This window comes from Crocodylus siamensis, chromosome 6 (genome assembly GCF_052110815.1).
Source record: "Crocodylus siamensis isolate JL-2025a chromosome 6, ASM5211081v1, whole genome shotgun sequence".
Lineage (NCBI taxonomy): Eukaryota > Metazoa > Chordata > Crocodylia > Crocodylidae > Crocodylus > Crocodylus siamensis.
Genome location: NC_143400.1, coordinates 82,048,374 through 82,071,865, shown reverse-complemented (window position 1 = coordinate 82,071,865; position 23,492 = coordinate 82,048,374). Strand labels below are relative to the sequence as shown.

General features: G+C 41.0%; 1 protein-coding gene across 1 annotated transcript in view; it reads left to right on the top strand.

Annotated features, from left to right (window-relative positions):
* WDR49 (WD repeat domain 49) overlaps positions 1-23,492 on the top strand; it is a 75,883-nt gene that overhangs the window by 23,844 nt on the left and 28,547 nt on the right. Inside the window, exons 6-10 of the mRNA XM_090054449.1 lie at positions 5,631-5,798; positions 6,270-6,418; positions 10,130-10,363; positions 18,003-18,167; positions 21,643-21,758. Of these exons, the coding sequence (XP_089910575.1) occupies positions 5,631-5,798; positions 6,270-6,418; positions 10,130-10,363; positions 18,003-18,167; positions 21,643-21,758 (832 nt within the window). The remainder of the gene's footprint in view (positions 1-5,630; positions 5,799-6,269; positions 6,419-10,129; positions 10,364-18,002; positions 18,168-21,642; positions 21,759-23,492) is intronic.

The following is a 23,492-nucleotide window of genomic DNA, read 5'->3' as shown; positions in this document are numbered from 1 at the left end:
AGCTGCTAGGGAAGTGAGAAATGTGCTTGTGTACCAATCTAAGTAACTTCAAATGAGACATTTAGGACAGGTTTTATTAACTTGGGATATGTGAAGCACAAAAGATAAATCAAAGTAATCAAAGTGCTATTATAATGGATACCCTTCTAGAGTGCTGCATGCATTCAGCATTTAGTGTGAAGGCTGTAAAATGATATGACATTCTGACATTCTGATCTAGTTCTAAATGGTTCCCATTAAAGTGAGTTTATTTTATATTGTGAGCAGTAATATTTCATTTTTCTTATACTGCGAAAACAAATAGTTATGCAGCATAATGCTTATTATGTCCAGAAGAACCTGAGACTCTATAGTTAGGGACAGACATTACACATAAACTGGTTTAAGTGATGACAAACTGGTTTAAACCTGTAACAGAACAGATGTTCAGTACACATAAACCAATTTGAAAATGGCTGAAGCCAGTTTGAGATAAACTTGGTTGAATGTAGTATCAGACTTAACTGATTTGGGTCAAGCTGGTTTATGCAATGTCTGTCCCAGACCCTTTGCTGGTTTAAGCTAAACCAGATATCCATGGCATCCCGGCATGCTCTCTGGGCTAGGTGGGGCTCTCTGCTCCACAGCAGAACTGGCTCTTCCCCTCTGCTCCCTGGCTGGAGCTCCGACAGAGACTTGCAGGCACAGCAGGGTCTGCTGGCTTCCCTATGCCCCCCTCACCCCCTCCTTTTATCACTCGCTGCTTAAGCAGTGATCCCTTCCTCCTCTCCCCCACAGCACAAACTGTAGCCAGCATGTGGTATGCTAGCTAACACTGTGTAAGGCAGAGAGGACAGTGCCTGCTTAGGGCTTTTTGGAGGTAATCAAGAGCTGAAGCGGTAATGTCCCTGCATTCCTTCCTTTGGAAAAAGCTGTTTAAGAAGAGCTTGTAATGAGTGAGGCTTTGTTTTTTGATGTGGTGTTAAATGCTGGTAACAGAGCTGATAAATGCTCTGTTATCACGGGCGGGCGGCTCCCTAATCACAGTGTCCTGCCATGGGTTGGCCACAACCCCGTCAGCTCAGCCCTGTGGAAGGGAAGGGAGGCATGCTGTAGAACCCCCAGCTTCTAGCCTGAGCCATTGCAGGCATGTGCTTGCATTTCTGGGATGTCTGTCTGGTTACAAAACTGATTTAGCCTAGCCAGGTTAGACTAACCTGCAAAGACTGAAGCAACTCTTACTCAGGCTTTTTGAATGTCTGTCCGTAGCCTACAGAATCACACTGTGATAGGTTGCACTGGCACTCAATCAAGGTAATAGATTTATCCCAGTTCATCTTTGACATGGGGTCCCTGCTGCTTTTAGTTGAACCAAAGACGGGTGATAAATGTCTAGCTACTACTACCAAAAAGTAGCTAAAAGATTTCAAATCAGTTCAACCCCTGACTCCTAGCCTGGGTCATCTAGACCAGTTCCCAGCACAAGTTAAAGGACTCTCCTGTCTTGCCCTGCCCTTTTAAATGGTAAAACTAGATTAGTCTTCATTATGACTTGTGACAGAACCTGTACATGACTCTACGTCCTTGCTCCTTACCTCTTCTGTGCTGAACTGTTGCATTGAACCAGTATATCTGTAGAACTAAATCTTGAGAGTTGCCTGAGTTCTGGCACCTCTCAGAAAGCTGAACAGTTTGTGAAGTGCTTCATGGTTCTTCAGGATCAGCTGTACTATCTCAATCCAACAAACAGCACTAGTGTTTACCATTCCATCGCATAGTTGGTTACTGCTTAGGACTTACCTTTTTTTGTCTTATTAATCTTTTATTTTTCCTGTTTACAGCTGCTCCAGATCTTGACTTGACTGATGTACCCCACGTAATTATTCCCATTTCTTTTTGATACAACCCCTTCAGAGCATCTACATGAGACAGTATGGCACCATAGCGATGAGCTACATCGATATAGCTTGTTGCTACGGCGACGTAGCATCAGCAGGCACAAACCATGATGTCGACACTACGTTGCAGTAGCAATGAGCAACATTGCTGTAGTTCTCTTCTATAGACGTAGCATCTAAAAATAACTGTGTGCTGCTGGGACTGCACAGTACTGGCGGGTACTGCACAGTCATTCAGTACTAAAGCAAGTACTAAATGTGCAGTCAGGGGCATGAGTAGATGTGCCCGTTGTGTACAAATCACCACCACAAAGATGCTGTATTCTGAAATTTCTCGCATTTGATTCTTTCAGCCTCTGGTAGTACTTCATAAAGCCTCATTTTTCCTTTGCTGGGCCTGCCTTTGTTTTACTGAGATTGTGTCAGTTTTTGCAGTTCAAAGCTGAACAGTTATTTGGCTGAAGTCTTACTACCTCGAATCCCTGATCAAGCCTACTGATATTAATGTAGAGGATCCTATTGACTTATGGGTATGGGATCAGACCCTTCTTACCATAGTTTATGCTGATGTTCATCTGTGTGCAGAGGACTAGCTCAAGAACAAACTATCAGATGTGTCACACTGTATTTGGATGACTTAAATGGTACATAAGCCATTCTAAATAAGCGTGAATTTCCCCTGATTATTGATCTCTGAGAACATGAAAGTGTTAAATTTAAGGGAGAAGTGATAGAAGAGATGGCATAGCTTGTGAAAAAGAGACAGTACCTGAGATCTTGATAAAATGCTTTATAGACAGTCAATGCCACTTAGAGGACAGAGAATACAGGATATTTATTTGCCTGCCAAAGCTACAGTTTAGTATTTGAGGGAAAGAATAGACTACTAAACTCAAAATGCAGGGAAAGGACTTTAGTCAGTATGTGAGAAATCAGGATAACAGACACACAGAGCGTATGGGATGGTTCAAAAGGAATTTGTACAGCTCATGTGAGAACTTGAAAGAAAAGTGATAGGTTTTCTTGTCTGCTACCGTTTGCAGAAAAGATCTGTCATTCCCTGCATAGGATATCAGAGATAAAGAGTTATTTATGTAGGTAGTGAAGCACAGTATTTTCAGAAAATAGCTGGAAGTAATTGTAAAGGGAAGCAGTTTTATGTGCAACAGGTGAGGTTATTACTGAGAACTTAACTTCTAGGGTCACTATTCCTCAGACCTAAAGCAGCAGAAGTCACACAGAGTGGGAGGTCGGGGGATGAGCGCAGAACATTAAAGCCTGAATAACTGTTGAATAGCTGTTAAGTACCTAACTCCTTAATGTAAATTAGGTGCATATTTGCCTTTGCAAATCTCCTTCTTGGTCTCAAATGTGGCCCTCAAAATATGGTATGTGCTAGAGGAAAGGCCAGAGATGTTATAATCTTTCTTATTTGAAAGGAATGTTGAGGCTCCTGCTAAATAGAGAAATTAAATACAGGAAAGAAAATAAACTAATAACATATTCAGTATTTGGTGGTATATACAACAGGACAAGGGGCAGTTTGAACTGTAGAAAACAGAACAAAGGGGAATACTAGGAAATATTTTACTGAGGAAAGTGGTAGGCATTGAAAAGTAGACTGTATGTTCCTTTCTACTCTTCCATATAGAGAGGGGCTAAATGGCAGGCCACTATCCTTAACTGATCCAGAGAGCTGCAGAGAGGGGAAATCTGCTACATCCCGCTGCTGCTCTGCTACATCACAGGCTCCTCTGTGATTATAATGTAGTTTTGTGTAGATACATGGTCTGGACTGAAGTAAGAGTCAGGGAATGCTTGCTTATCATGGCAGGTCCTTTCCCAAAACAGTAGCTCACGCATTAAAAATTCAGGAACACCTCTCTCTCCCTGGCTTTTGCAGACCAGAGGTGGACTGTGACTGCCTGAGGAGAAAGACACCTAACTGTCACGCCGCTTGTTGTTCTTACTGCGAAAAGGAAACCCATAGAAACCTGCCTGTTGTCTATGACCAGGCAAATCTCAAGTGACGATTCCATGGGGTTTCTTACTTCTAAGTTTGCCGGTTCCACTGTGACCGTGCCTTTGGCTGGCTGTCATACAGAACATGAGAAGCCATAGAGCTTAATGCAGCACTACTGAGATGAGAACATTTCCTATAAGTAGATGTGTTCCTTAAGCAAAGGCACGTCATTGAGGATGAAATGCAGCTATCGGTTTTAACATCTGATAGTCTTTCTTCTGTAGGACTGTATTCTGAATGTTTAGGAGCCTGTGAATCCAATAGGTCTTTCCCATTCTTAACTTTTCCAATTGCATCTGTAGGTAATCTTGGGATGTTCCATATGTATGAATGGAGTGAAATTGTTATTCATTATGCTTGTGATAAGAAGACTGTGAGGCCAAATCCTTCTGTGGTGTACATTGTTATAACTTCACTGAAATCAATGGAGCTCTGTGCTGATCTGCACCTGCAGAGGATCACTTACACAAAGAATATTTTAAAAAGCATTTTGCATGAATACAGCTAGCTATTGCAAAACACTGGGAAATAAAGTGACATTTTCAATAGAGATTCAGATATCATCATGGCAATATTTGTGTTGTTTGCACTCCAACTGATGTTTGAGCATTAAGATAAAGAAACTTTCTTTTTATCTCAATCTGCCCCTTTTCTCCTTCTCCTTGCAGCTGAACATTTTAATTTGTCACATACTTTGATGTTATGGAAATTACTTTAACATCACCTTTTAGTCAGACGTTTCTCCGAGGAGCTTGACTTACAGTACAATTTAGTCAGGAACGAGTTTATGTCTTTGTAACAAACTGTGCAAATTACCAGGCTTCTGAAACACACAACATCTTATTCCTATAAATGTCACTTGTAACCTACAGATTCCAGTCCCAGAGCAACATCCTGAGTTTTTTAAATTTCCCATTTGTCTTGTCTGGATGGACCATAGGGACAAGAATTACAACAACATTTGAAATTAAAGCAGAAGAATAACAAAGTAATTTCCTTGATAGTTATTCTTTAAGTCCTTCAGTAATTACTGTAGAGTAACCATATATTTGTATTGGAATAATTACCGCATATTGTAAACATTAAATCTCAGTGTTGTTTTACAGAATGAAGAATAACTAGCTTGGTAGCACTGGGCAAAATTGTGGCATCAATTTTAAATTGAAAAATCCCTGTTGAACTCAGATCCTGAATTACAGACACACCTCTGTAATTCATAAAGGATTATCAGATGGCTGGCTAGTAGTATACAGTATTCCTTAAGTCTCTGTACCGAAAAAAATAATCAAGGCTTCGTTATGTAACGAGAATGGTGCAATATATATTGCCAAATTAGATTTCTTTCTTCTCCAACTATAGTATCCTGAGTATTATTAAATCCCACTGAAGTCCTGGAAGTGATAGACTATCTTGTAGGATTAAATCCCATTGTCTATATAAGTCCTGGTGCTCTATGAACTGCTTCGTTACTATACGCTGTGAGCTTGCGTCACAATCCAACTATGCACTTAAGCATAGGAGTAGTTGTGGCCAGTGGCCAGAGAGCTCTTCATCTTTCAGGATTAAGCTGTGAGCTGCTTTGGACCCCGAGTCAATGGTAATTTCAACATAGAGATTTCCACAGACTTTGTATTACACTGTAGCTGAGATTTCAAATTCCTGTTTTCTTATGCAACTGGCTCTGATTGGGTTGTGTTATAAGAAATCAAGTGTTTTCTCTTATCTTTTAGTTGCATACAGCTCCTCTTTAGATGCCTTTATTTCCAGTACAACCAGTAATATTAATACACTGGTGCTGGCTTGGAGAGAGAAATTAAAGCCCCATCTTACAACTACATCCTTCAACATTGCCCGGGGAGTTAATGCTTTTGACTTCCACTCCCGACTCAACTTAATTGGTATGTTAAAAATAAGTAGTTTGTTCCCTTTAATGTATCGGATGAGACCAATAGAAGGTCTAGTATTCTGTGCTGCATGTTGCATGGGCATTTTCTTTCCCATTTATAACAGCAAATGGCTGACTCGCCTTGCTTTTTGTGTAATTATTTATGATGCTGGTTTATGACGGTAAGAGACAAATAAGCTTTGGAAAAAGTACAAGAGAAATTTTTGCTTAGAAAACAAAAGTTTAGGGAAGTGATGAGTAACCAAAGACAGGGGACTGGAAAGGAAGCCGTTATGCACTGTTAACCACTGTAGTCACTACTGATAACATATTCACTGGAAACATAAACACATTCTCATTTATCAAAGATGTCATCACTGTGTTTGTCAAAGATGTGGTACAGTTTCTTTATTATTAATGAAAATAAAATCCCCTTTAAAAATCCTCTTGATTTTAATCTATTTTGCTTTGTGGTCTTGAATAGCTACTGCTGGAATTAATCACCAAGTTTGTCTCTGGAACCCTTATGTCACATCCAAACCTGCTGGAGTTCTACAAGGCCATTCTGCCGCTATAATAGCTGTCCAGTTCATTACTGAACGAAAGCAGCTTTTTAGCTTCTCAAAGGACAAGGTAAAGTAGTCTTTATTTGGCAAGACTCCTTTAGATCTACAGGGCAGGTATTCAAAAAAGGCTTGGCTCCCATTTCAATGATCCTCCACACTCAGGAGCTCCTATTGTGACATCTTCAGTCAGATTTTCAAATAAGCTCAATACCGATGACTTCTAAAAGTCTGGTTCCATTGCAGGTGCCAAGCATGCCTCAAAATCTGGCCCATGGTGAATGCGATAGTTTATTTTCCCATCTGTTACTTCTAACTGGAGATTGTGATTGTGATCTAATCTTTTCACTAGAAAGGCCAGGAAAGATCTGTTCAAAACCCGAGATGAATGCTGCAGCCAGCATCAGCATTAAAGACTACTCGGTATCTTCCAGTAGCAATGTTAACATTGTGTTTCTTCCATCATTGCTAAAATATTATGTTACACAGCATAGGGCATGATGTTGTTTTTCACATTAGTATTAATCTAGTAGCCAATTGCCCATCATGAATGATGGAGTGTTTCAGGGACAGCTTACATGCCCCTCTCCCCACTCACCCTTTGCGGCCAGCCATGTAAACCAGGGGTGGGCAATTATTTTGGGTGGAGGGCCACTTCCCAAGTTTTGGCAAGCTGTCAAGGGCCGCATGGGTAGCTCCACCGCTTAGTAGGTGCCCCATTGCCTGGTCACCATCTCGTGACCGAAGTCCTGCCCCCTAACCCCTGATCTTTGCCATCAGAAGTCCCTCCCCTTGCCCCCAGAAGTACTCCTTTCAGCAAGGGGTTTTGCCATCTCGGAACCAGAAAAATACCAAATTATATTCTAAAAAGGCAACATCTACAGTATTCATTAATTTGATTTAAAAAAAATATTTTTGTCCCAATTTACATGTGTTTGTGTAGTGTACATAGAGGTGATTGCACAACAGCTTAAAATGAAGTCTTACTCTTGTATATTGCGGGGGCGGGTATAGGTTTGTGGGGACTGTGGATGTACGGGTATGTGGGGTGAAGGAGCATGTGGATGTGTGTAGATATGTGGGGTGTGGGTGGATATGGGGTTTGTGGCAGTCTGTGTATGTGGCAATGGAGGGGAGTGTGGGTGCATGTGATGGTGGGGTGTGCATGTGGGAATTACACACACACACACACACACACACACACACACACACTCACACTCTGCCCCTGGGTACACACACATGCCCACCTAGACCCACACATTGCCCCTGGCTGCACACCCACCACCCACCCATTCTGCCTCTGGCTGCACAACCACACCCACCCACCCACTGCCTCTGGCTGCACATCCATACCCACCTACTCACTCTGCCCCTGGCTGCATGTGTGCATGCACGCACCCCCCCGACACACACTGCCTTTTATTATATTAGAATTTCACTTTGATAAAAATGCATGGTAATCTAAGTGCCTCTGCCTTAACAATAAAGAACACATCCCTCTACTCTTAAGAATATTCTCTGATTTCTTGGCAGTAGAAACCAGAACCTTTGCCTTCTGATATAACGAGGAGTGAAAGGGGAACATAGAGGATAAAAGCCACCTTTTTAGAAGGCATGATTTTGACAGCCTGAGATAAATGACAGGAGTTACTGAATGTGCCATACTTTGTACTGATAAGACAATTTGTCCAAGGATGGACTTGTTTTAAATAAGTACAAATTCACATGTGCTTCATTGCTATTTTCTGGATAGTTGTTGTAGATTCACAGATATAGGCCCAGATCCTCAAAGGTTGTTCTGTGTCTCACTTGTATTTGAAGCCTAACTTTTATTGAAATCAATTGTGTATCTAACCAGGACGGAGGCACCTTTGAAGGTCTGTGCCCTGAATACAGAAGCTCTGTTCCTCAGAGCAGCTTCATCATGGAAATATTCAGGATCTCAACCACGACTTACTAGAGTGGGATTCTGCAGGCCCTATTGCTCCATATCAGCTCATCCTCCTCCATGCTCCTGTAAACACCCACTTAAACACTTTTGCCTACCTGGCCTACTTACCCATCTCTGCCAGAGTCCTGCTGCTGTAAGCAAGCTTTCAGAGAAAATAATAACAGGGGCACCAGTTGTATGGGGGTAGGCAGAACAGGGTTTTGAAACAGATGAGAAAGGCTTAAGGCCTTCAATGGATAAATGACTTTGGGTGTACTTGCAACTGTTGTTCAGTGGCCAGAGTTCTGGATGAGTGCTAGTCACAATTACTTGTCTCTGATTCTTGTGAGAGCTCCATTGCAGAAAGATGAGGCTAGTGGAGGGCATCAAGGAAGGTACACTGACAGTAGCGTATGTAGTAGTTTGCAAAGCAATGACTTGCCTGCAGCCAGCTATTGATATATCTCAGTTTCATGCCATCAAGAAAAGTAAAAAATTGTTTCCTTTTTCTCCCTCTAGAATGGGCAATTTCACACTATCTATAGCAGTTACAGCTGTGTTTATTATGCATCTTTACAGTCTACCACATACATAATGGCTTAAAAATTACCTATTTATTTATGTGCACAACAGGCCATGGCATTTCCATAACATATGAGTCTTTTGTATCAATGCTCATACAATATGATGAGAGAGATTTTTATCTGACCTGTCCCTAACTTGTGTTATTGGAGATAAGGCTCACCTGTAATATTTCCAAATCTGTAAGAGAAGTAGGTACAGTAATAGACTGATGTTTTGACATTGTGCTAGCTATTCTGGTCACCCATTGTTTTCCCATGGGTAAATGAAAGGGATGTTTAGATAGATAGATAGGCTTTAGTTATCCTCTCATTTGTTTCTGTACAAAGCAGTGAAGCAATAGCATTACATTAGGAAGATGTATGTGAGGAGAATCAGGCTCTGGGTACAAAAAGAGACAGACAATAGATTTAGATTCAGGCCTGCGTTCTCAGTAGCTTAACTGGGGGTGCACCAACCTAGGTGCCTACTATGAGGGGGCACCAGAATACCCTCTGGGAGTCTTTGCCACAGCAGAGGAAGTGCTGCACTGCTCAGCCATAGGAACCAGGCAGCACTGCCCCACTGCCAGCACTGTATTTGCAGGGCAGGGGATGAGTGAGGCAAGTGGAATGGCACTCCCCTGGGGAGATTTTGTCACAGAGGGCACAGCCCTATGCCCAACAGTGCATCTGGGAGGTGGGGGAGAACAGATGGGGCACCAGGTGCAACTCCTAGAGAGCCCACACCATAAGCCTGCTTCTGTGGAGCTGATGCTGCTATAGCCATAGCAGAGGTAGCAGCTGCAGTCAGTGTGCAGAGAGCGTGGGCAGATAAGAGATCCCTTCCCCTCGCATCCCCATCACCGTCTCATAGTTTACAGTGGTTGGCATACCCCCCACCCCCTGCGAGCACTGAGTGAACTTGCTACCCCTCTGCAGGTTCTAGTTCTGCTTTGCCACCCTGGCCCAGATGTTTCTCTATGTCTCCTTCACCCTTGGTAAACTAGGAACTCTCTCTTATTATGTGCTTGTGCAATGAATAGCACAAATGAGGCCTGACCTTAGTTATTATACAAATAATAATAGTAAAAGAAAATGCTCATTGCCAAGACCTTTACAGAATAAATTAACAGGAGATGCCTTCTCTTTGTGGCTTCTATTTGATGGTAAATGTTAATGAGGATAAACAAAGCAAGGCACAGCTAGCCCTGAGAAACCTAATCTTTGCAATGCTGCCTGAAGCAAGAAATGGAGATAAAGTATGATTTCTTTATCATTATGCACACAGGTGTTAAGGATCTGGGACATTCAGCATCAGCTGTGCATCCAGAGAGTTGCTGGCTCCTTCCCAAAGAGTCTGGAATTCCAGGCCACCCTTTATTTTAATGAAGCTCATGGACGGCTCTTCATCTCATTTAATAACCAATTGATGGTGTTGGAAATGAAGCAGGAAACCAATAGAAGGTTCACAAGTCATGGGAAAGCTGTTACTTGTGTGCTTTACAATTCGGTCTTCAAGCAGGTAAGGGGAAAAAAGAACCTTTCTGCAGTTTCCTGATAAGGGACTTGAAACTGTGCACCTCGACAAGATGATTTTCTTAATTTGATCTCAGAAAGTGAAATGAAAGAGGGAGATAGAGAGACCTTTTGCTTTGGAAAGGAACTTACACTGATGCCTGGTAATTATGGTGGTTGTGTGACTTTCCTGCAAAGAACTATGGGTGTTCCAGTATCCCAACAGTGTAGTTTAACTGATAAAATACCTGAATTTCTTATACTTCTGTCATTTGAAAAGCAGTTTAATTTCCAATAAAGGTTCAGTGTTATAAAGAGATTATAAAATATCCATATACCCAGTGTTTCAAAGAAACACCCATAATAAAAATAACATCCCCACTGTGAGATGTTCCAGAGTTATCTCTGTGGAAAACCAGCCCTGCTATGGCTGCAAATTGCAAATGAACTTGGTTAGAAAATTCCTCTTTATAGCCACCTTACTGTATCCCCGAGGATAGTTCTGAAATATGCATGAAATGTAATTAGTGAAGATCCATTTTTGCCAGCACATTTTACACAAGTGGCTCACAGTGGCAGACCTGGATGTATTCATAATAAAATGATTCAGTTAAATGTAATACCACTTGGTATGCAGTGTGAGTGTTGTTTGTCTTCACAGTACTTTAATGATGCACTGCAGTCTTTGGTATTGGAGCACTACCTGCATCTCAATGAAGAGCCACAGTTGCTATACAGGGAAATGCCTCTGTGATAGATTTTCCTGAGTTCTGCCCAAATGGCCTCTTTTTTCTACAGGTTGAGATTCAGCAAAGGCAAACCTCCTAGCATATTGTGGGATGATCTGGGATATCAGCAGATCATGATGGCTTTTTGTAATCATTTATTGGTACAAATGTGTGTTTAAAGCATGGCAGAAGTGCTGTGGTCTGACTGAAAAAGGGCACCTATCCTGAATGCTTTAAAAACATGCCTCACTATAAATAAAACAAAACCATACTGTTTTGGTGGGGCAGAATCTGAATTTCTGTTAAAAATAAATATTTGTATTTCCTAAAGCTTTCCCAGCCTCCTCCCTAGGGAAGCTAGCTCACTGTTTTATTCTTGAAAATATTACTGTACTTGCTCTCTATTACACGCTTGTGCATTTAGGGAAAGTCCCTTTACATACAACAGTTTTTTTTAATACCATGCACAGAGCTGTATTTGGTTATAAATCACGGCAGGTTTTGCAGCTGGTCATTCTCTTAGTTTGGTTCCTTACATTACCATCTGATGCTCTGGAAGTTTCCCATTGCAAAATGTGTGGATTTAGATGAGCAAAGCCAATGTGTGAGATGGGACCTCAAGAAGAATTCCTTTCAGGATGCAGGCGGTGAATTAGGCAGGTTAATCACCAGTGAAACTTTGTAGCATGTAAGATTCTGCGCCTGCATAAAATCCCATGGAGTCATTGGGCTCAGTCTGGATGTAGCAGGCCAGCATACATATCCTGCTGCAGAACAGGCCTGTGATAACTCTTTTCTACATCTTGTGCTCTGATCCAGTCAGAGTGCACAGCTGAATGTGGTTGGGCTGGGTAAGCATTTGACTAGGTGAGACTTTCTGACTAGGTCAGCGGTGCTCAATCTCTGGCTCAGAGGAGTGACAGGGGCCAGTCCATGAGCCAGATCCCATGTGGGGTTGGCATACGGGGTGGTTCCTCAGGTACAATCCAGTGCACTCTTGGCCCTGCATGCCACATCCATCTGCTCACTGGCCTAACTCCACCTGCCAGCCTGATTGTGTGCTGGTACAACCCTGTGTGCCCTGATCCGGCCATGCACGGGTGCATTCTAGTGTGCAGGGCCATGTTATCTGGCCCACTGGGCTCCCTTCTGGCTGCAATACGGCAGCAGAGAAATGGCAGTTATTGTTGCCACAGATACCCTGTCCGTCTGCAAAGGGTTGGATGGCATGGCTCTGCCAGCTGGATCTGGCCCGCAGGCTAGAAGTTGAGCACTGCTGTGTAGGTCATTCGGGAGAAGGATTTTGCTGTAGTTCTGAAGCATTGCCTCAGCTTTAGTGGTAGGGAGAAACATTCTGCTAAAGGTAAGATATGAAACAAAAGTCTTGACCTCTTGCAACCAGTGGAGGACATGTGGTATTATGGGGAGAGTAGTGGTGTAGGTGTACTGGGCTGATTTCAGTTCTGCGTGTTGAATTTTGCCTGTCTAAATGCCTCTCACAATTTTAGTTGGCTGTTTCTTATTTCTTTCCTGCCTGGAAACAGTGGTGAATGGTGTAATCCCAAATTTTCAAAATATTGTAGGAAGCAAAGATTTACTATTATTATTGCTGTCATCATCATCATCATCATCGTTGTTGTCATCATCATTAAAAACTATTGCCTAGTTAGGGGACCAAGACATGGTAGGTGTACTAGTGCTGATGACAAGGAGTGCCATTGATTTCTCCCCTTGTGCTAGTCATTAGGAGAGTAGGGGTTTGCATGTGTATGCGAGAAAGCAGGCATCAGAAAGGGATGGATAAAAGCCGTGTGGTAGATTCAAGGGAAGAGCTGGAGCTAAGAAAGATGTGAAGTGAAACAGAGAGGGAAGTCCTGAAGGAGAAGACAGAGGGGAGAGGAGAAGATCCCTGTTCAAAGGTCTCTATAAATTCATTTCAATATTCTTTACCTTTCCCTGTGAAAATCATCTGTGCTTACTCCAGCTGCTAAATCAGCCTTGGCAATATTTATCTACTGGGCCTGAGTGCCTGCTTCTGAATGAAGCAGTACAGGTGTGTTGGTGTCTGGGCTAATGAACAGCACATGTTTTGAGTTTAGAAGTTGAATTTAAAGACTCCTGAGAGTCACAGAAAATGAGGGAATAGAAGAGGGGAGACAGGTGGCTTTTCAAGACAAAGCCATTCTAAAGAAACCTTTCTTTTAAAGGACAAAACCTTGGCTCATTCTAGATGTTCAGACTTAGCTTGGTAATAAAACTAGGCAGATCACAGCTTTAAAACACAGGACAGACCTTAACTTGCACAATATCTGTCTGATGTGGGTATTATATTTTCCCTGCGAGTGCATTCATTCACTTCTAAAAGAATCAGCACAAGTGTAATACTCAAAAAATGGGAAGGGTGGGTGCAAAATAGTAGGTGCCAAACAGAAAGAGGTGGCAGTAGGTTGTGGGTACCTGGGTGTTATGCTGCAGAATGATCTTGGGCAAGTCTCTGCCCATTCCCTTTTCCCCTCTTTGTCTTACTCTTCAGACAGCAAAATCCTCTTGCTAAATGTCCAGACTGTGCTGAGGCAAGGTACTCACCTTGGTGGGGGTTTCTAGGCACTACTGTGGGGGAAAAAAAGGGAGAGAAAGGATGTGCTGCTATAAAGTGGGGGAGAGTACGTTTTGTGTTCAGGTGTTTAAAATGCTATTGTACACAGAGCTCATAAATACAACAAGTCCTGCTTTAAAAGTGGAACTGCCTGCTATTGATACACTCATCATTTGTTCTGAATGATAGTCAAAGGAGAGGTTCCCCTGTGAACTGAAATTCAAATTTCAAATCAGAAATGCCTCTGGTAGTATATGGACCAGAGCACATACCATTAAGTCAGAGCATTTAAAAACTCTCTAATTGCTGTATATCTATCTATTCTCTGTTCCTCTCTCTGATTTCTGCATGGAGCATGTGGACTAACTGTTGCAAAGACTCAGAGGAGAAAAATAAGATGTTGCCGCATGGTGATTTGGGAATGAATGTTTGAATACAACACCTGCTGGTTTTGACTGTGATGAGCATCATGCATTTGATAGGAAATGTTGTATGTTCACTCTGTTTTCTGAATTAAAAACGCATTATTTTCCAAGGAAGCTTGTAAGAAAATAATACCTAGGGGAAACAGAAAAGAAACACTCAGAAAGGTTTAAAATACAAAAATCTAATAGTCTGCTTTGCAATGTTCTGGCAGAGAGAAAATCACTCCCTTGCATGTATAAGCAACATAGGAAATTTAATGAAATAAGTATGCAGCATGTAAAAAAAAAGTCTCAATTACTTATTAAACCTTAAATAGTAACTACCTCATTTCAATAGACTTATACTTTTAACAAGCCATTAGTTCTTTTTGGCCAATACCCAATAATAATTGTTCAAGAATTGCCACTAGAATGCAATGGTGGAGAATATGAGGCTGTCCAAATGCTGTAGCTTATTGCATTTGTGGTCAGTAGTTGTTATAAAATTCTCCTGGATGCTGGCAGGTGCAGTATTGGACTTACATTCTCAAGAACAAGAGCATTTCTTGAAATGTGAATTAGAGTAGGAGAGAAATTTGATTTTGTTTCTAAGATTGCTGAGGAATCACTGATTAGCATTTCTTAAATTAGATTGGAATGGGGTTATAGACTCTTTGCTAGTAGAAATAGATGACTATTGTGGAGCATTTGATTTTAACCATGAGGAAAAGTGTTTTGAAAAGAACAAACAACGAAAGTATCTCCGCTTAATTTTCAGTAATTTCTGTACATGAAAAACCTTAACACAGTGTCAAGTTTTCATTTAATGCAGTCACTACTTGCTATCCTAGTGGTATCCCAGACCAACGTTGCATAGTTATTTTCTATTCTAAGAAAAGAGATAGAACTGTAACAACCTATTAGTCATTAGTTTTTTCTTACTGATGACCACTGCATCCAAGAAAAAGCATTGTGGGGTTTGATCCTTTTTCAGGCAAATCTCCTGCTTGTTTCAGTGGGAAGCTTGCCTGACTTTGGACTGAGTGGACTGAGGACTGTAAAATTTGACCCTGCAGTGAGTACACAACAAATGGAAGTATGCATATGTGCCTCTTTTATTTTTTGTACAATTTCACACCCACAGGCTATAAGAAAGAAATCTTCAGAATCTGTTCAAATTGACTGTCTCATAATTTATAATGTCTGGTTTTGCGACTGAATTCTAAATTGAGGCTAATGTGTGTTGAGAGCTTCCCCAAATTACTTTTCCTACTATAGATCAATTTTAGAGATCCATTACTCAGTGGATCAATTCTTTGAAATAAGTGGAGAAGATTTATCTGACCACACAGCACAAAGCGTATTGTTAAAGGTGCCTCCAGGATTCCAAGCAAAAGGCCGTGTCCATGAAGGTGACTTGCTTCATCCCTGCTAAGAAGTTTGCCAGTTTCTCCCTCAAGTTAAAAGATCCTAGTCACCTCTTGGTTCCCCTAGACTTTAATTGTGTGGGATAAGAAATCCTCTAATGTCATGAAGGGGCAAAGATGGAAAAAACACATGCTAATACTGATTGAATGCTAGTAATAAAAGCAGTACACATATGTGTTGTCAGAGTTGAAGGTATTCTTATGTAGAGTTTAGATTATGATTTGTATAGTGTTACCAGATTCGCCCATCACTTTGGGGTGTGCTCATTTATTAGGGATATGTTTCTAGGGTCTTTGTAATTCTATCAATGTGCTGCTTGTGTACTGGTGTTGCTATATGGAGCTGTATATCTCCCTTCTGCAAGTCCTCACCCCCAGCGGAGCTATCTTGCAAGACTCAGTTTCAATGGGGCTGGGTTCCTCCAGTCACCAAATCTGTCATACACACAAACACGCACAGATTAACGTGACACTCCTGACCTGGATGGGTTGATCAGCATGGGCAGGCTGACACCCTTATATGTCAGGAATCAGTTTATTAAGGTAACAACACAATGCAGTCAGACACAAGCACACAGGTGAACAGAATACCTCTGAATCAGGCTGGGTGTCCAGCTGACACCCTCATGGGCCAGCATTCAGTTCATAAGGGCACGTCTGAGCCAGGCTGGGTCAATCAGCCTGTACAAGCTGATCCCCTTATGTGTCTCAAACTCAGCACGTCCCAATCTTTTGCCCTAACTGTCCTAGTAGTGGTAGCCTCTTGATGAGCAGACCCCACGGTATTTCTGGGCTTCGCAGAGACCTTTAGCTTAGGTAAAAGAAGCGTTGCTGCAGAGCAAGTGGGGAAGGAAAGTAGAGAAGGAAACACACTCAGTTACTACCAGTTTAAAAGTGATTTATTCCTGAGTATATGAAATGTATAATGGTACTAGTAATAATAGACATGCAAAGGAATACAATCACAAGCAATTACAATACTACCCTGGTTTCACTAAGTATTTGGGGAAACTTAGCTCAAGTTTAACTAATACAATTCAGGTTCAGAAATCTATGCCTAGAGAGAAGAGAGAGAGAGTGAGAGCTGGGATCTCACCAGTCCAAGGCACTGGGGTTCCAGTGCTGATAGATAAAGTTCTTAGCACAGTCCTTGAAGGGAGATGATCCGTTTCTTCCAGCTTTTTGAGAACAACAGCAGATGGTGTCAGAGAGATTTCTTTTTTTTCTTGAAGCACAACTTTGCTGCTTTTATACCCTTCTTCAAAGCATTCTTTTAATAGTGTAAATAATTGTCTTTTCTATTGACAAGGGGTTATCTGGTTTGGAACAGCTTAAGAAAGTGATCAATAACGAGGAAAAACATAAGGTTAAGGAGTAACCAGACACTTAGGAGCCAGCTTGAAATTCTTATGGATAGCAGATATACTGGATGGGATACCTCATTGTTTCTTCAGAAGCAGTAGATAGCTTGCAGCATCAGGGTTTTGTATTTTTACCAGTTGTGAAGAGGCCTCAGCTTAGTATGACTTTTCCAGATCTGACCGTATTCTTTTAACAGACTTAAGGGGATTACTTGGAGTGTTCATAAACTTTGTGGGGAGGACTTCCACCAGTCTTCCCAGGAAAAGTATGACAGCGTTTGTGGTTAGGGCTCCAACGGGCTGGACACTGTGATGAACCCTTTACCTTTGTTCAAATGTTGCCCATACCCCCTCTGACTGTCTCTGTTTCTTTGCCTCAGCATTCCCTAACCCAGCAACTGAGTTTTAGTCAATCAAGTTTAAATAGGCCTCCCACAGTGAGACTGGGGAATGTATGGCCTGAGATGCCTATTCAACTTTACTTCTGCTTAGTTCTGGTTAGATGAAGTATGTGTGCGTGTGTGTTGGGGGGGAGTCTTTGTAAATCCAGATTAGAATTGGTCTGATAAATGCTGAGCTGGGTGTGTGTAAATGTGGGTTGATTAGCATTTGGAGCATAGATTCCCCATCATGCAGTACTTCCCTGCTTCTCTGATCCCAAAATTCACTGCAGTCTTTGCTGCCGGCTTTCTGTTCTCCATCTCCCATGTAAATTAATTGTCATGTGGTTCCATCTTGGATGCAAATGAGACCTAGGAGAGTTCTTCATTCTTGTCACCCTTTTCTGGAGAGCTTTAGGTGCGTCTCCCACTGCATCTTCATTGTCTTTTGTAATCAGTTCTTGTTCAGGTAGGGGAAAATTCTTTGCGAGTCAGACAGGCTGCGTCCTGTGCCAGGATTCCCCAAGAACAGGTTGCTGAGAGGTAACAATAGGATGATCCTGGCTCATGCAGGGGGTTGGACTTGATGATCTGGAGAGTCCCTTCCAGCCCTAATTCTCTTTGATTCTATGACTGCTGTAATCAAGCTATGTAAACACACATGCATCTCTATCTCTCTGTGTATCTATATATACACATGCATACCTATAAATACATTTTAATTCCATCACGGTTTCTATTTTCTCTTAGGTAATCAGCTCAGATATAGGATCTACCGTTACCTTCTGGCTGATCGACACTGGGCAGAAAATCAAACAGTTTACCGGTTGCCATGGGGATGCTGAGATTAGCACTATGGCATTGGATGCAAGTGAGACAAGGTTCTTAACAGGGAGCACAGATGGGACAATAAAGGTGTGGTGAAAAGAAATCATTTCACACTATTTGCTTCCCTCACAGTCCTCTCCATCTAGGTACAATGGGCCAAAATGTTCCGCTGTAAAACAGGGACTCCCTCCCCAACACACACTATTAGCCTTGCACAGAAAAGCTGTTGAAGTCATAATGTTGTCAGGAAAATGCAGTTAAATTTAGTTCCTCATCTAATGCTTTAAATAAACCTAGTGCTTTACCAACTAGAAATTCTAAGGTATATTCCTGCTTTAAAGAACTTGCAAATCCTATTTTCCTTCATCACTCAAATGTTCTCATAGATTTAAAACAGAGTGCTTATATCAGAAAGAGATGCCAGATTTGACCCCTAGCATTCTTCTTTGAGTAGAGAGAACTACCCATGTTAGTCTAAAGTTAATCAGAAGGCAGGGCAGTGTGGCATCTTATAGATTAACTGGTTCAGAGAGGGCATAAGCTTCATTATAGCATCTGATGAAGTAAGCTATAGCCTGTGAAAGCTTATGCGTCTCTGAATGAGTTAATCGATAAGGTGCCACACTGCCCTGCCTACCTTCCTCTTTGTTATCTGTCTTCCACCTGATTTCATCATAGTCCCTAGTCTTAAACAGAATATGCCCCTTAGGCTAAGTACAAACAGTCAAAAGGCTGGAGGCTGAACTAATTCAATCTTTGCAGTTTAGTTTAAACTGTGTAGATTGAACCCATAAGGAATTGAACAGACATTCACTCTTGATTCCACAAGTGCAGCCATATGCCTGCAGTGGCCCAGGCCAGAAACTGGGGGGGCACTAGAGCATACCTCCCTGCTCAGCTGGAGCACACAGCATGGGCCAAAGCTAGCCTTCCCACCCTGAGAGGTGAGGGGTTTACAGGGGAGGTACAAAGCATCCTGGGATTCTGGGGGACTGAGAAATCCAGAGGGGATCTGGGACAGAAGTTAAATAAACTGATTTAACCTAACACATCCATCTAGGTTTATCTTAAACTGGTTTCAACTATTTTGAAAGTGGTTTATGTGCACTGAACTTCTGTTGTGTTACAGATTTGAACCGGTTTTCAGTCACTATACTGGTTTGTGTGTAATTTCTGTGCCTAACCCTAATGCTCAGTTATTCTCATTGCTTTTCTCTGAGTCCCTGGAGCTTTGTGGTACCCCGTATTTTGTGCTTGGAAAGTTTTTAGTCAGAAATGGCAATTAAGTTGATGCAGAAGATAAAACACTAGGTCCTCCTATACACGTGCAGGAAGGCTCCTCCAGTATCACGTGTATCAGCATCCCCACACTAAAAAATGGCAGTGGGGTACTTTTCAACTGAAGCTCATTCAATGAGCTTTAGTTCAAAGTGCCCCATTGCCATTTTTCAGCATGGGGATGCTGATACATGTGACACTTCAGGTGTTTTTAATTAGCATGGCTCTGAGCTGTGCTAATTAAAGCATCCCTGCCTCCTGTAGCATGTCTATAATGCCCTTGTTTTTATGGGTTTTTTTGTTGGGTTTTTTTTTTTTTTTACTTCTGGAGACATCTATTCAAGTGCTGTTATATCAAACCTTAAAATGAAGTTATAAACTTCTTCCAAATCTCCATGTGATTATTTGACAATGTTACAAAACCATCGTAAAATTTGCTTGTTGGTGTTTTAGTTCCTTCTAATGACAGTCTCTGGGCTTGAATATTGGGGTGTGTGCTTCAAGTCAGGACATAGGTGTATTGGCAGAAAACCGGGCAGTATTATGGCAGGCATAAGTCAATCTGATCAGTCCTTCACATCGAGGCATGTTAAATTCACATGTCTTGAAAAATATTATGGGTTGATGTCTGGTTCTTTCAATTTTATTGGCTTAAGTTTCTGAAAATCCTTATTCCCAGAGGCTATTCCCCCACACATGGCTAATTTTTGAATAACTGGTTAGACTGCATTCAGTTATTTTTATTGTGGTAGTAACTGTGGGTCCCTGTGGACCTAAGCACTCTGACACAACACATAGGGTGACAGTTAGTACTGTAAAGTGCTTACAGACAAATCTATTGCAGACAAGTCAAAGGATGGGGATGGGGGCAGTGAAGTGCCTTAGCAGAAGTAATGCAGAAGTTTAGCTGAAATTTGGGACTCAGATTATACTGTTGCCCTTGGCTGACTGGAAGTAATCTTAAGTGCAGACACTATTTCAAAGTAGTGGAAATCCTAGCATAAAACATTCTGTGCCTAAGAAAGTGGAGTGATGGCTAACCTGTCCATCCTATATGTGTTTTAGGTACAAAAAATGTACCATAACTAAACCAGTAGAGTTAAGGTGGTAAAACCAGCCTAATGCAGAATGTAATTATATGAGTATAGTTTATTCCTGCATGGAAAAGAGTAAGCTACACCAGTACAAGGTATCGTGATATCAGTATAGCTTCAGCAACCCTGATTTTGGTATTAAAGAATCCCCAATACTTCTATCCCCATGAAACCCCATAAGTGGAATAGCTATATGAGTACAAACACTTCATTCAGATCAGACTTCAGTCAAAGAACATACTGAAACAAAATTCAAAAATAGGGTGGAGGCAGATTCTTGAACTAGCATCATGCACCTTAGGATAAATTGGTTAAACAGGAAATTACTGTGTTTTTATGCTGTTAATAAACCCTGAAGATTAAGCTTTCTGTATCTTGTTCATACTAACAAATACATTCAATGCCTTCAAAACATATTCCTACTGCATGTAGGAAAAATATAGAATGCCAACACGTGAACTCAATATATGTTTTCTCAATGGCAAATCTACTTTGCAGAAATAACTCCTCTGTGTAGTACTTTGTAATATACAATAGATTATACCTGAAACGAGATGTTCCAGCACTTTTAATCTGTAGGAGCCAATGTGCTATAAATCAATACATGCTAGGATACCTAAAGTATACATTTTGGGATGTGCCAGTAGACAGATCTTATTGGTTTGTGTTTAGCATGACTAAAATGATGAAGCTGTCAATGAATTATGTATGAATAAAGAAGTGAACACATATGTCTGTGTTAGAAATAGGACACAGGACTCAAATGTGACCTGGCTTCTCTTCCCACCTCTGACACTGGGTTCTGTTCTTGAAATTCTTTTGGGCCTAGGGAAAGTCATTTAATCTGTGTCTTTGTTCCTCCAGCCTATAAAATGGGGTATATGCTTCTACTTCCTTTGTATGGTGTCTTGAGATTTATGGATGAGAAGTGCTATTTAAGAGCTGTGTGCCAGTATTATTTATTAATTTTATTATGCTGTGCAGGGCCAGCCAGACCAGTTTTATGCCATTATAACTCCACTGTCTTCAGCATAGTTATCTCTGATTTACAGTGGAGAGGAAAAAAATTGGACTCCATAGGTTTATTTTTTTCATTGCTTTATTGATTCTGAAGTTACCAGAAGATTTTCTGCTTTGTCTCTGCTAAGAAATTATGGCTTACTCTTTTTTTTTTTTTTTTTGGATTGAAGATTTGGGATTTCAATGGACACTGTCACCACAAGCTCAGCATTGGAAAAGACCGAGCTGTTGATATCTCCCAGATCTTGGTACTAAAGGAGACAATATTAATTACAGGCTGGGACAGGTATTGTATATGTTATAATACAAACCAGGAAGAGATAAATTACTAAAATGTGCTGTTTGTCTCAGTTTCTGGAGATAAAATCCATCATGGTCTAATTTTCTCCAAACACAGTAACTCATTGACTGTGTGGCAATGCAGTTCAGAAAAATATTAAGAGCTAGCTGCACATCAGTTGGGGGAGTATTACTTTAAAGCTGTAGCAGAGTTGGGGAGATTACTTGTGGTATGTCTTGCAAATATAGCACCAATACTGCAATAGTATTTCCACTGTGGATCCTGAATCTTTTGTTGAGGGTTCTGTTCACAGTGAGACAACTGCAAAATTTACTGCCTGTAGCATAGAATTGCCACAATATTGACTTTCCTTAGCTTTATAAAGCACCATTCCCTATGCTTTCTCCTAGAAGAAAAAATCTGCTTCAGAAGTGGTAGAATTCCTGCAGGAATTTACAAGTTCATAAAAGAGCTTTTCTACACTAAGATGCTATGCAGGTGCTAGGAAAAAAAATACTGCAGGACATAATTTGAAAACATTCTGTCTATAAATTTGGAAATTCAGTGAATGCAGATGCTGCTGTACCTAAAAGGTAATTTACACAGCATTTGTACAGTGTAGTATTATGTTAATGGGTTGGGAATAGGATGGAATAAATTGCCTTTGTATCTTTTCATCCTCTTTGAAAATTTAAGAACCAGATTCTTTTGTGTGTGTGTGTGACTTTTAAAAGCTATAAAACCAGGAAGAAAATCCCTACTAATGGCCATGAATACATGATATATATAAGCAGTATTCTAAAAAAGGAGAAGAAGTGCTTTTAAATATTAAGGCATATATATTCAAGGGCTGAGTCCAGAAATGCTTATCTATCTTATAAATATACCGTTGCTACTTGTGCATGCTTGCGAAGACAATTATTGCTCATTAGTGACTCACATATCATCACTCTGAATTGCAGTGATGCTCAAGGTGAACAATAGAGTTAGATTGAAATTAAATACATCAATGATATTGCTTTGATTTTCCATTGGATTGAGCCACTGGGCCTGAAAAGGTTCATGGGTAAGAGTTGCATCTTTTTACCTGGCTGTTTGTGTCCCAAAGCTTGCAAAGAACTTTCCCCCAACTTTTTAGTTCGTGTAATAAAAGATATCAAATCCACCCAAAGAACCTTGCCTGCATATGTCCTTAAACCAATGTGGCTACAACCAACAACCCTGCAACATTTCCCTTAGCTTTTTCTTTGGAAAAGATGACCATCATTCTGGCAGCATCTGTTTGAGACTGCATGTTACTGTGCCCTTGCTTTGAGCTTCATCTGGACAACTGGATGCTTTTTGGATTGAGTTTCAGTTCATAGGAGTGTCCTATCCCTGAATTTTCTCCATCAACAGCCACTGATTCTAGTTCTTTTAAATAAATCAAGGTTTATTTAGCATGGGAAATAGAAAATCAATGTAAATACACTGGAGTGGAATAAAACATGTCTCTGCTGGATGCCATGCAAAATGTAGTCAAAATAAATCTTGTGCTTGCAATCTATAGATTAGACAGGATTACAAGACTTGTCTCTTAGAGAATGTGACATGGATTTCACTTAGAAGACTGTTGTTCTCATCACTTTCAGTTTAGGGTTTCTTTCTGTTCTCTTTCTGGAACTGATATTCAGGTTTCTGTTATTCCTTCTGCTTTTTTTCTGGCTTGCAGAGATAAACTAAATTGTATTATATCATCCA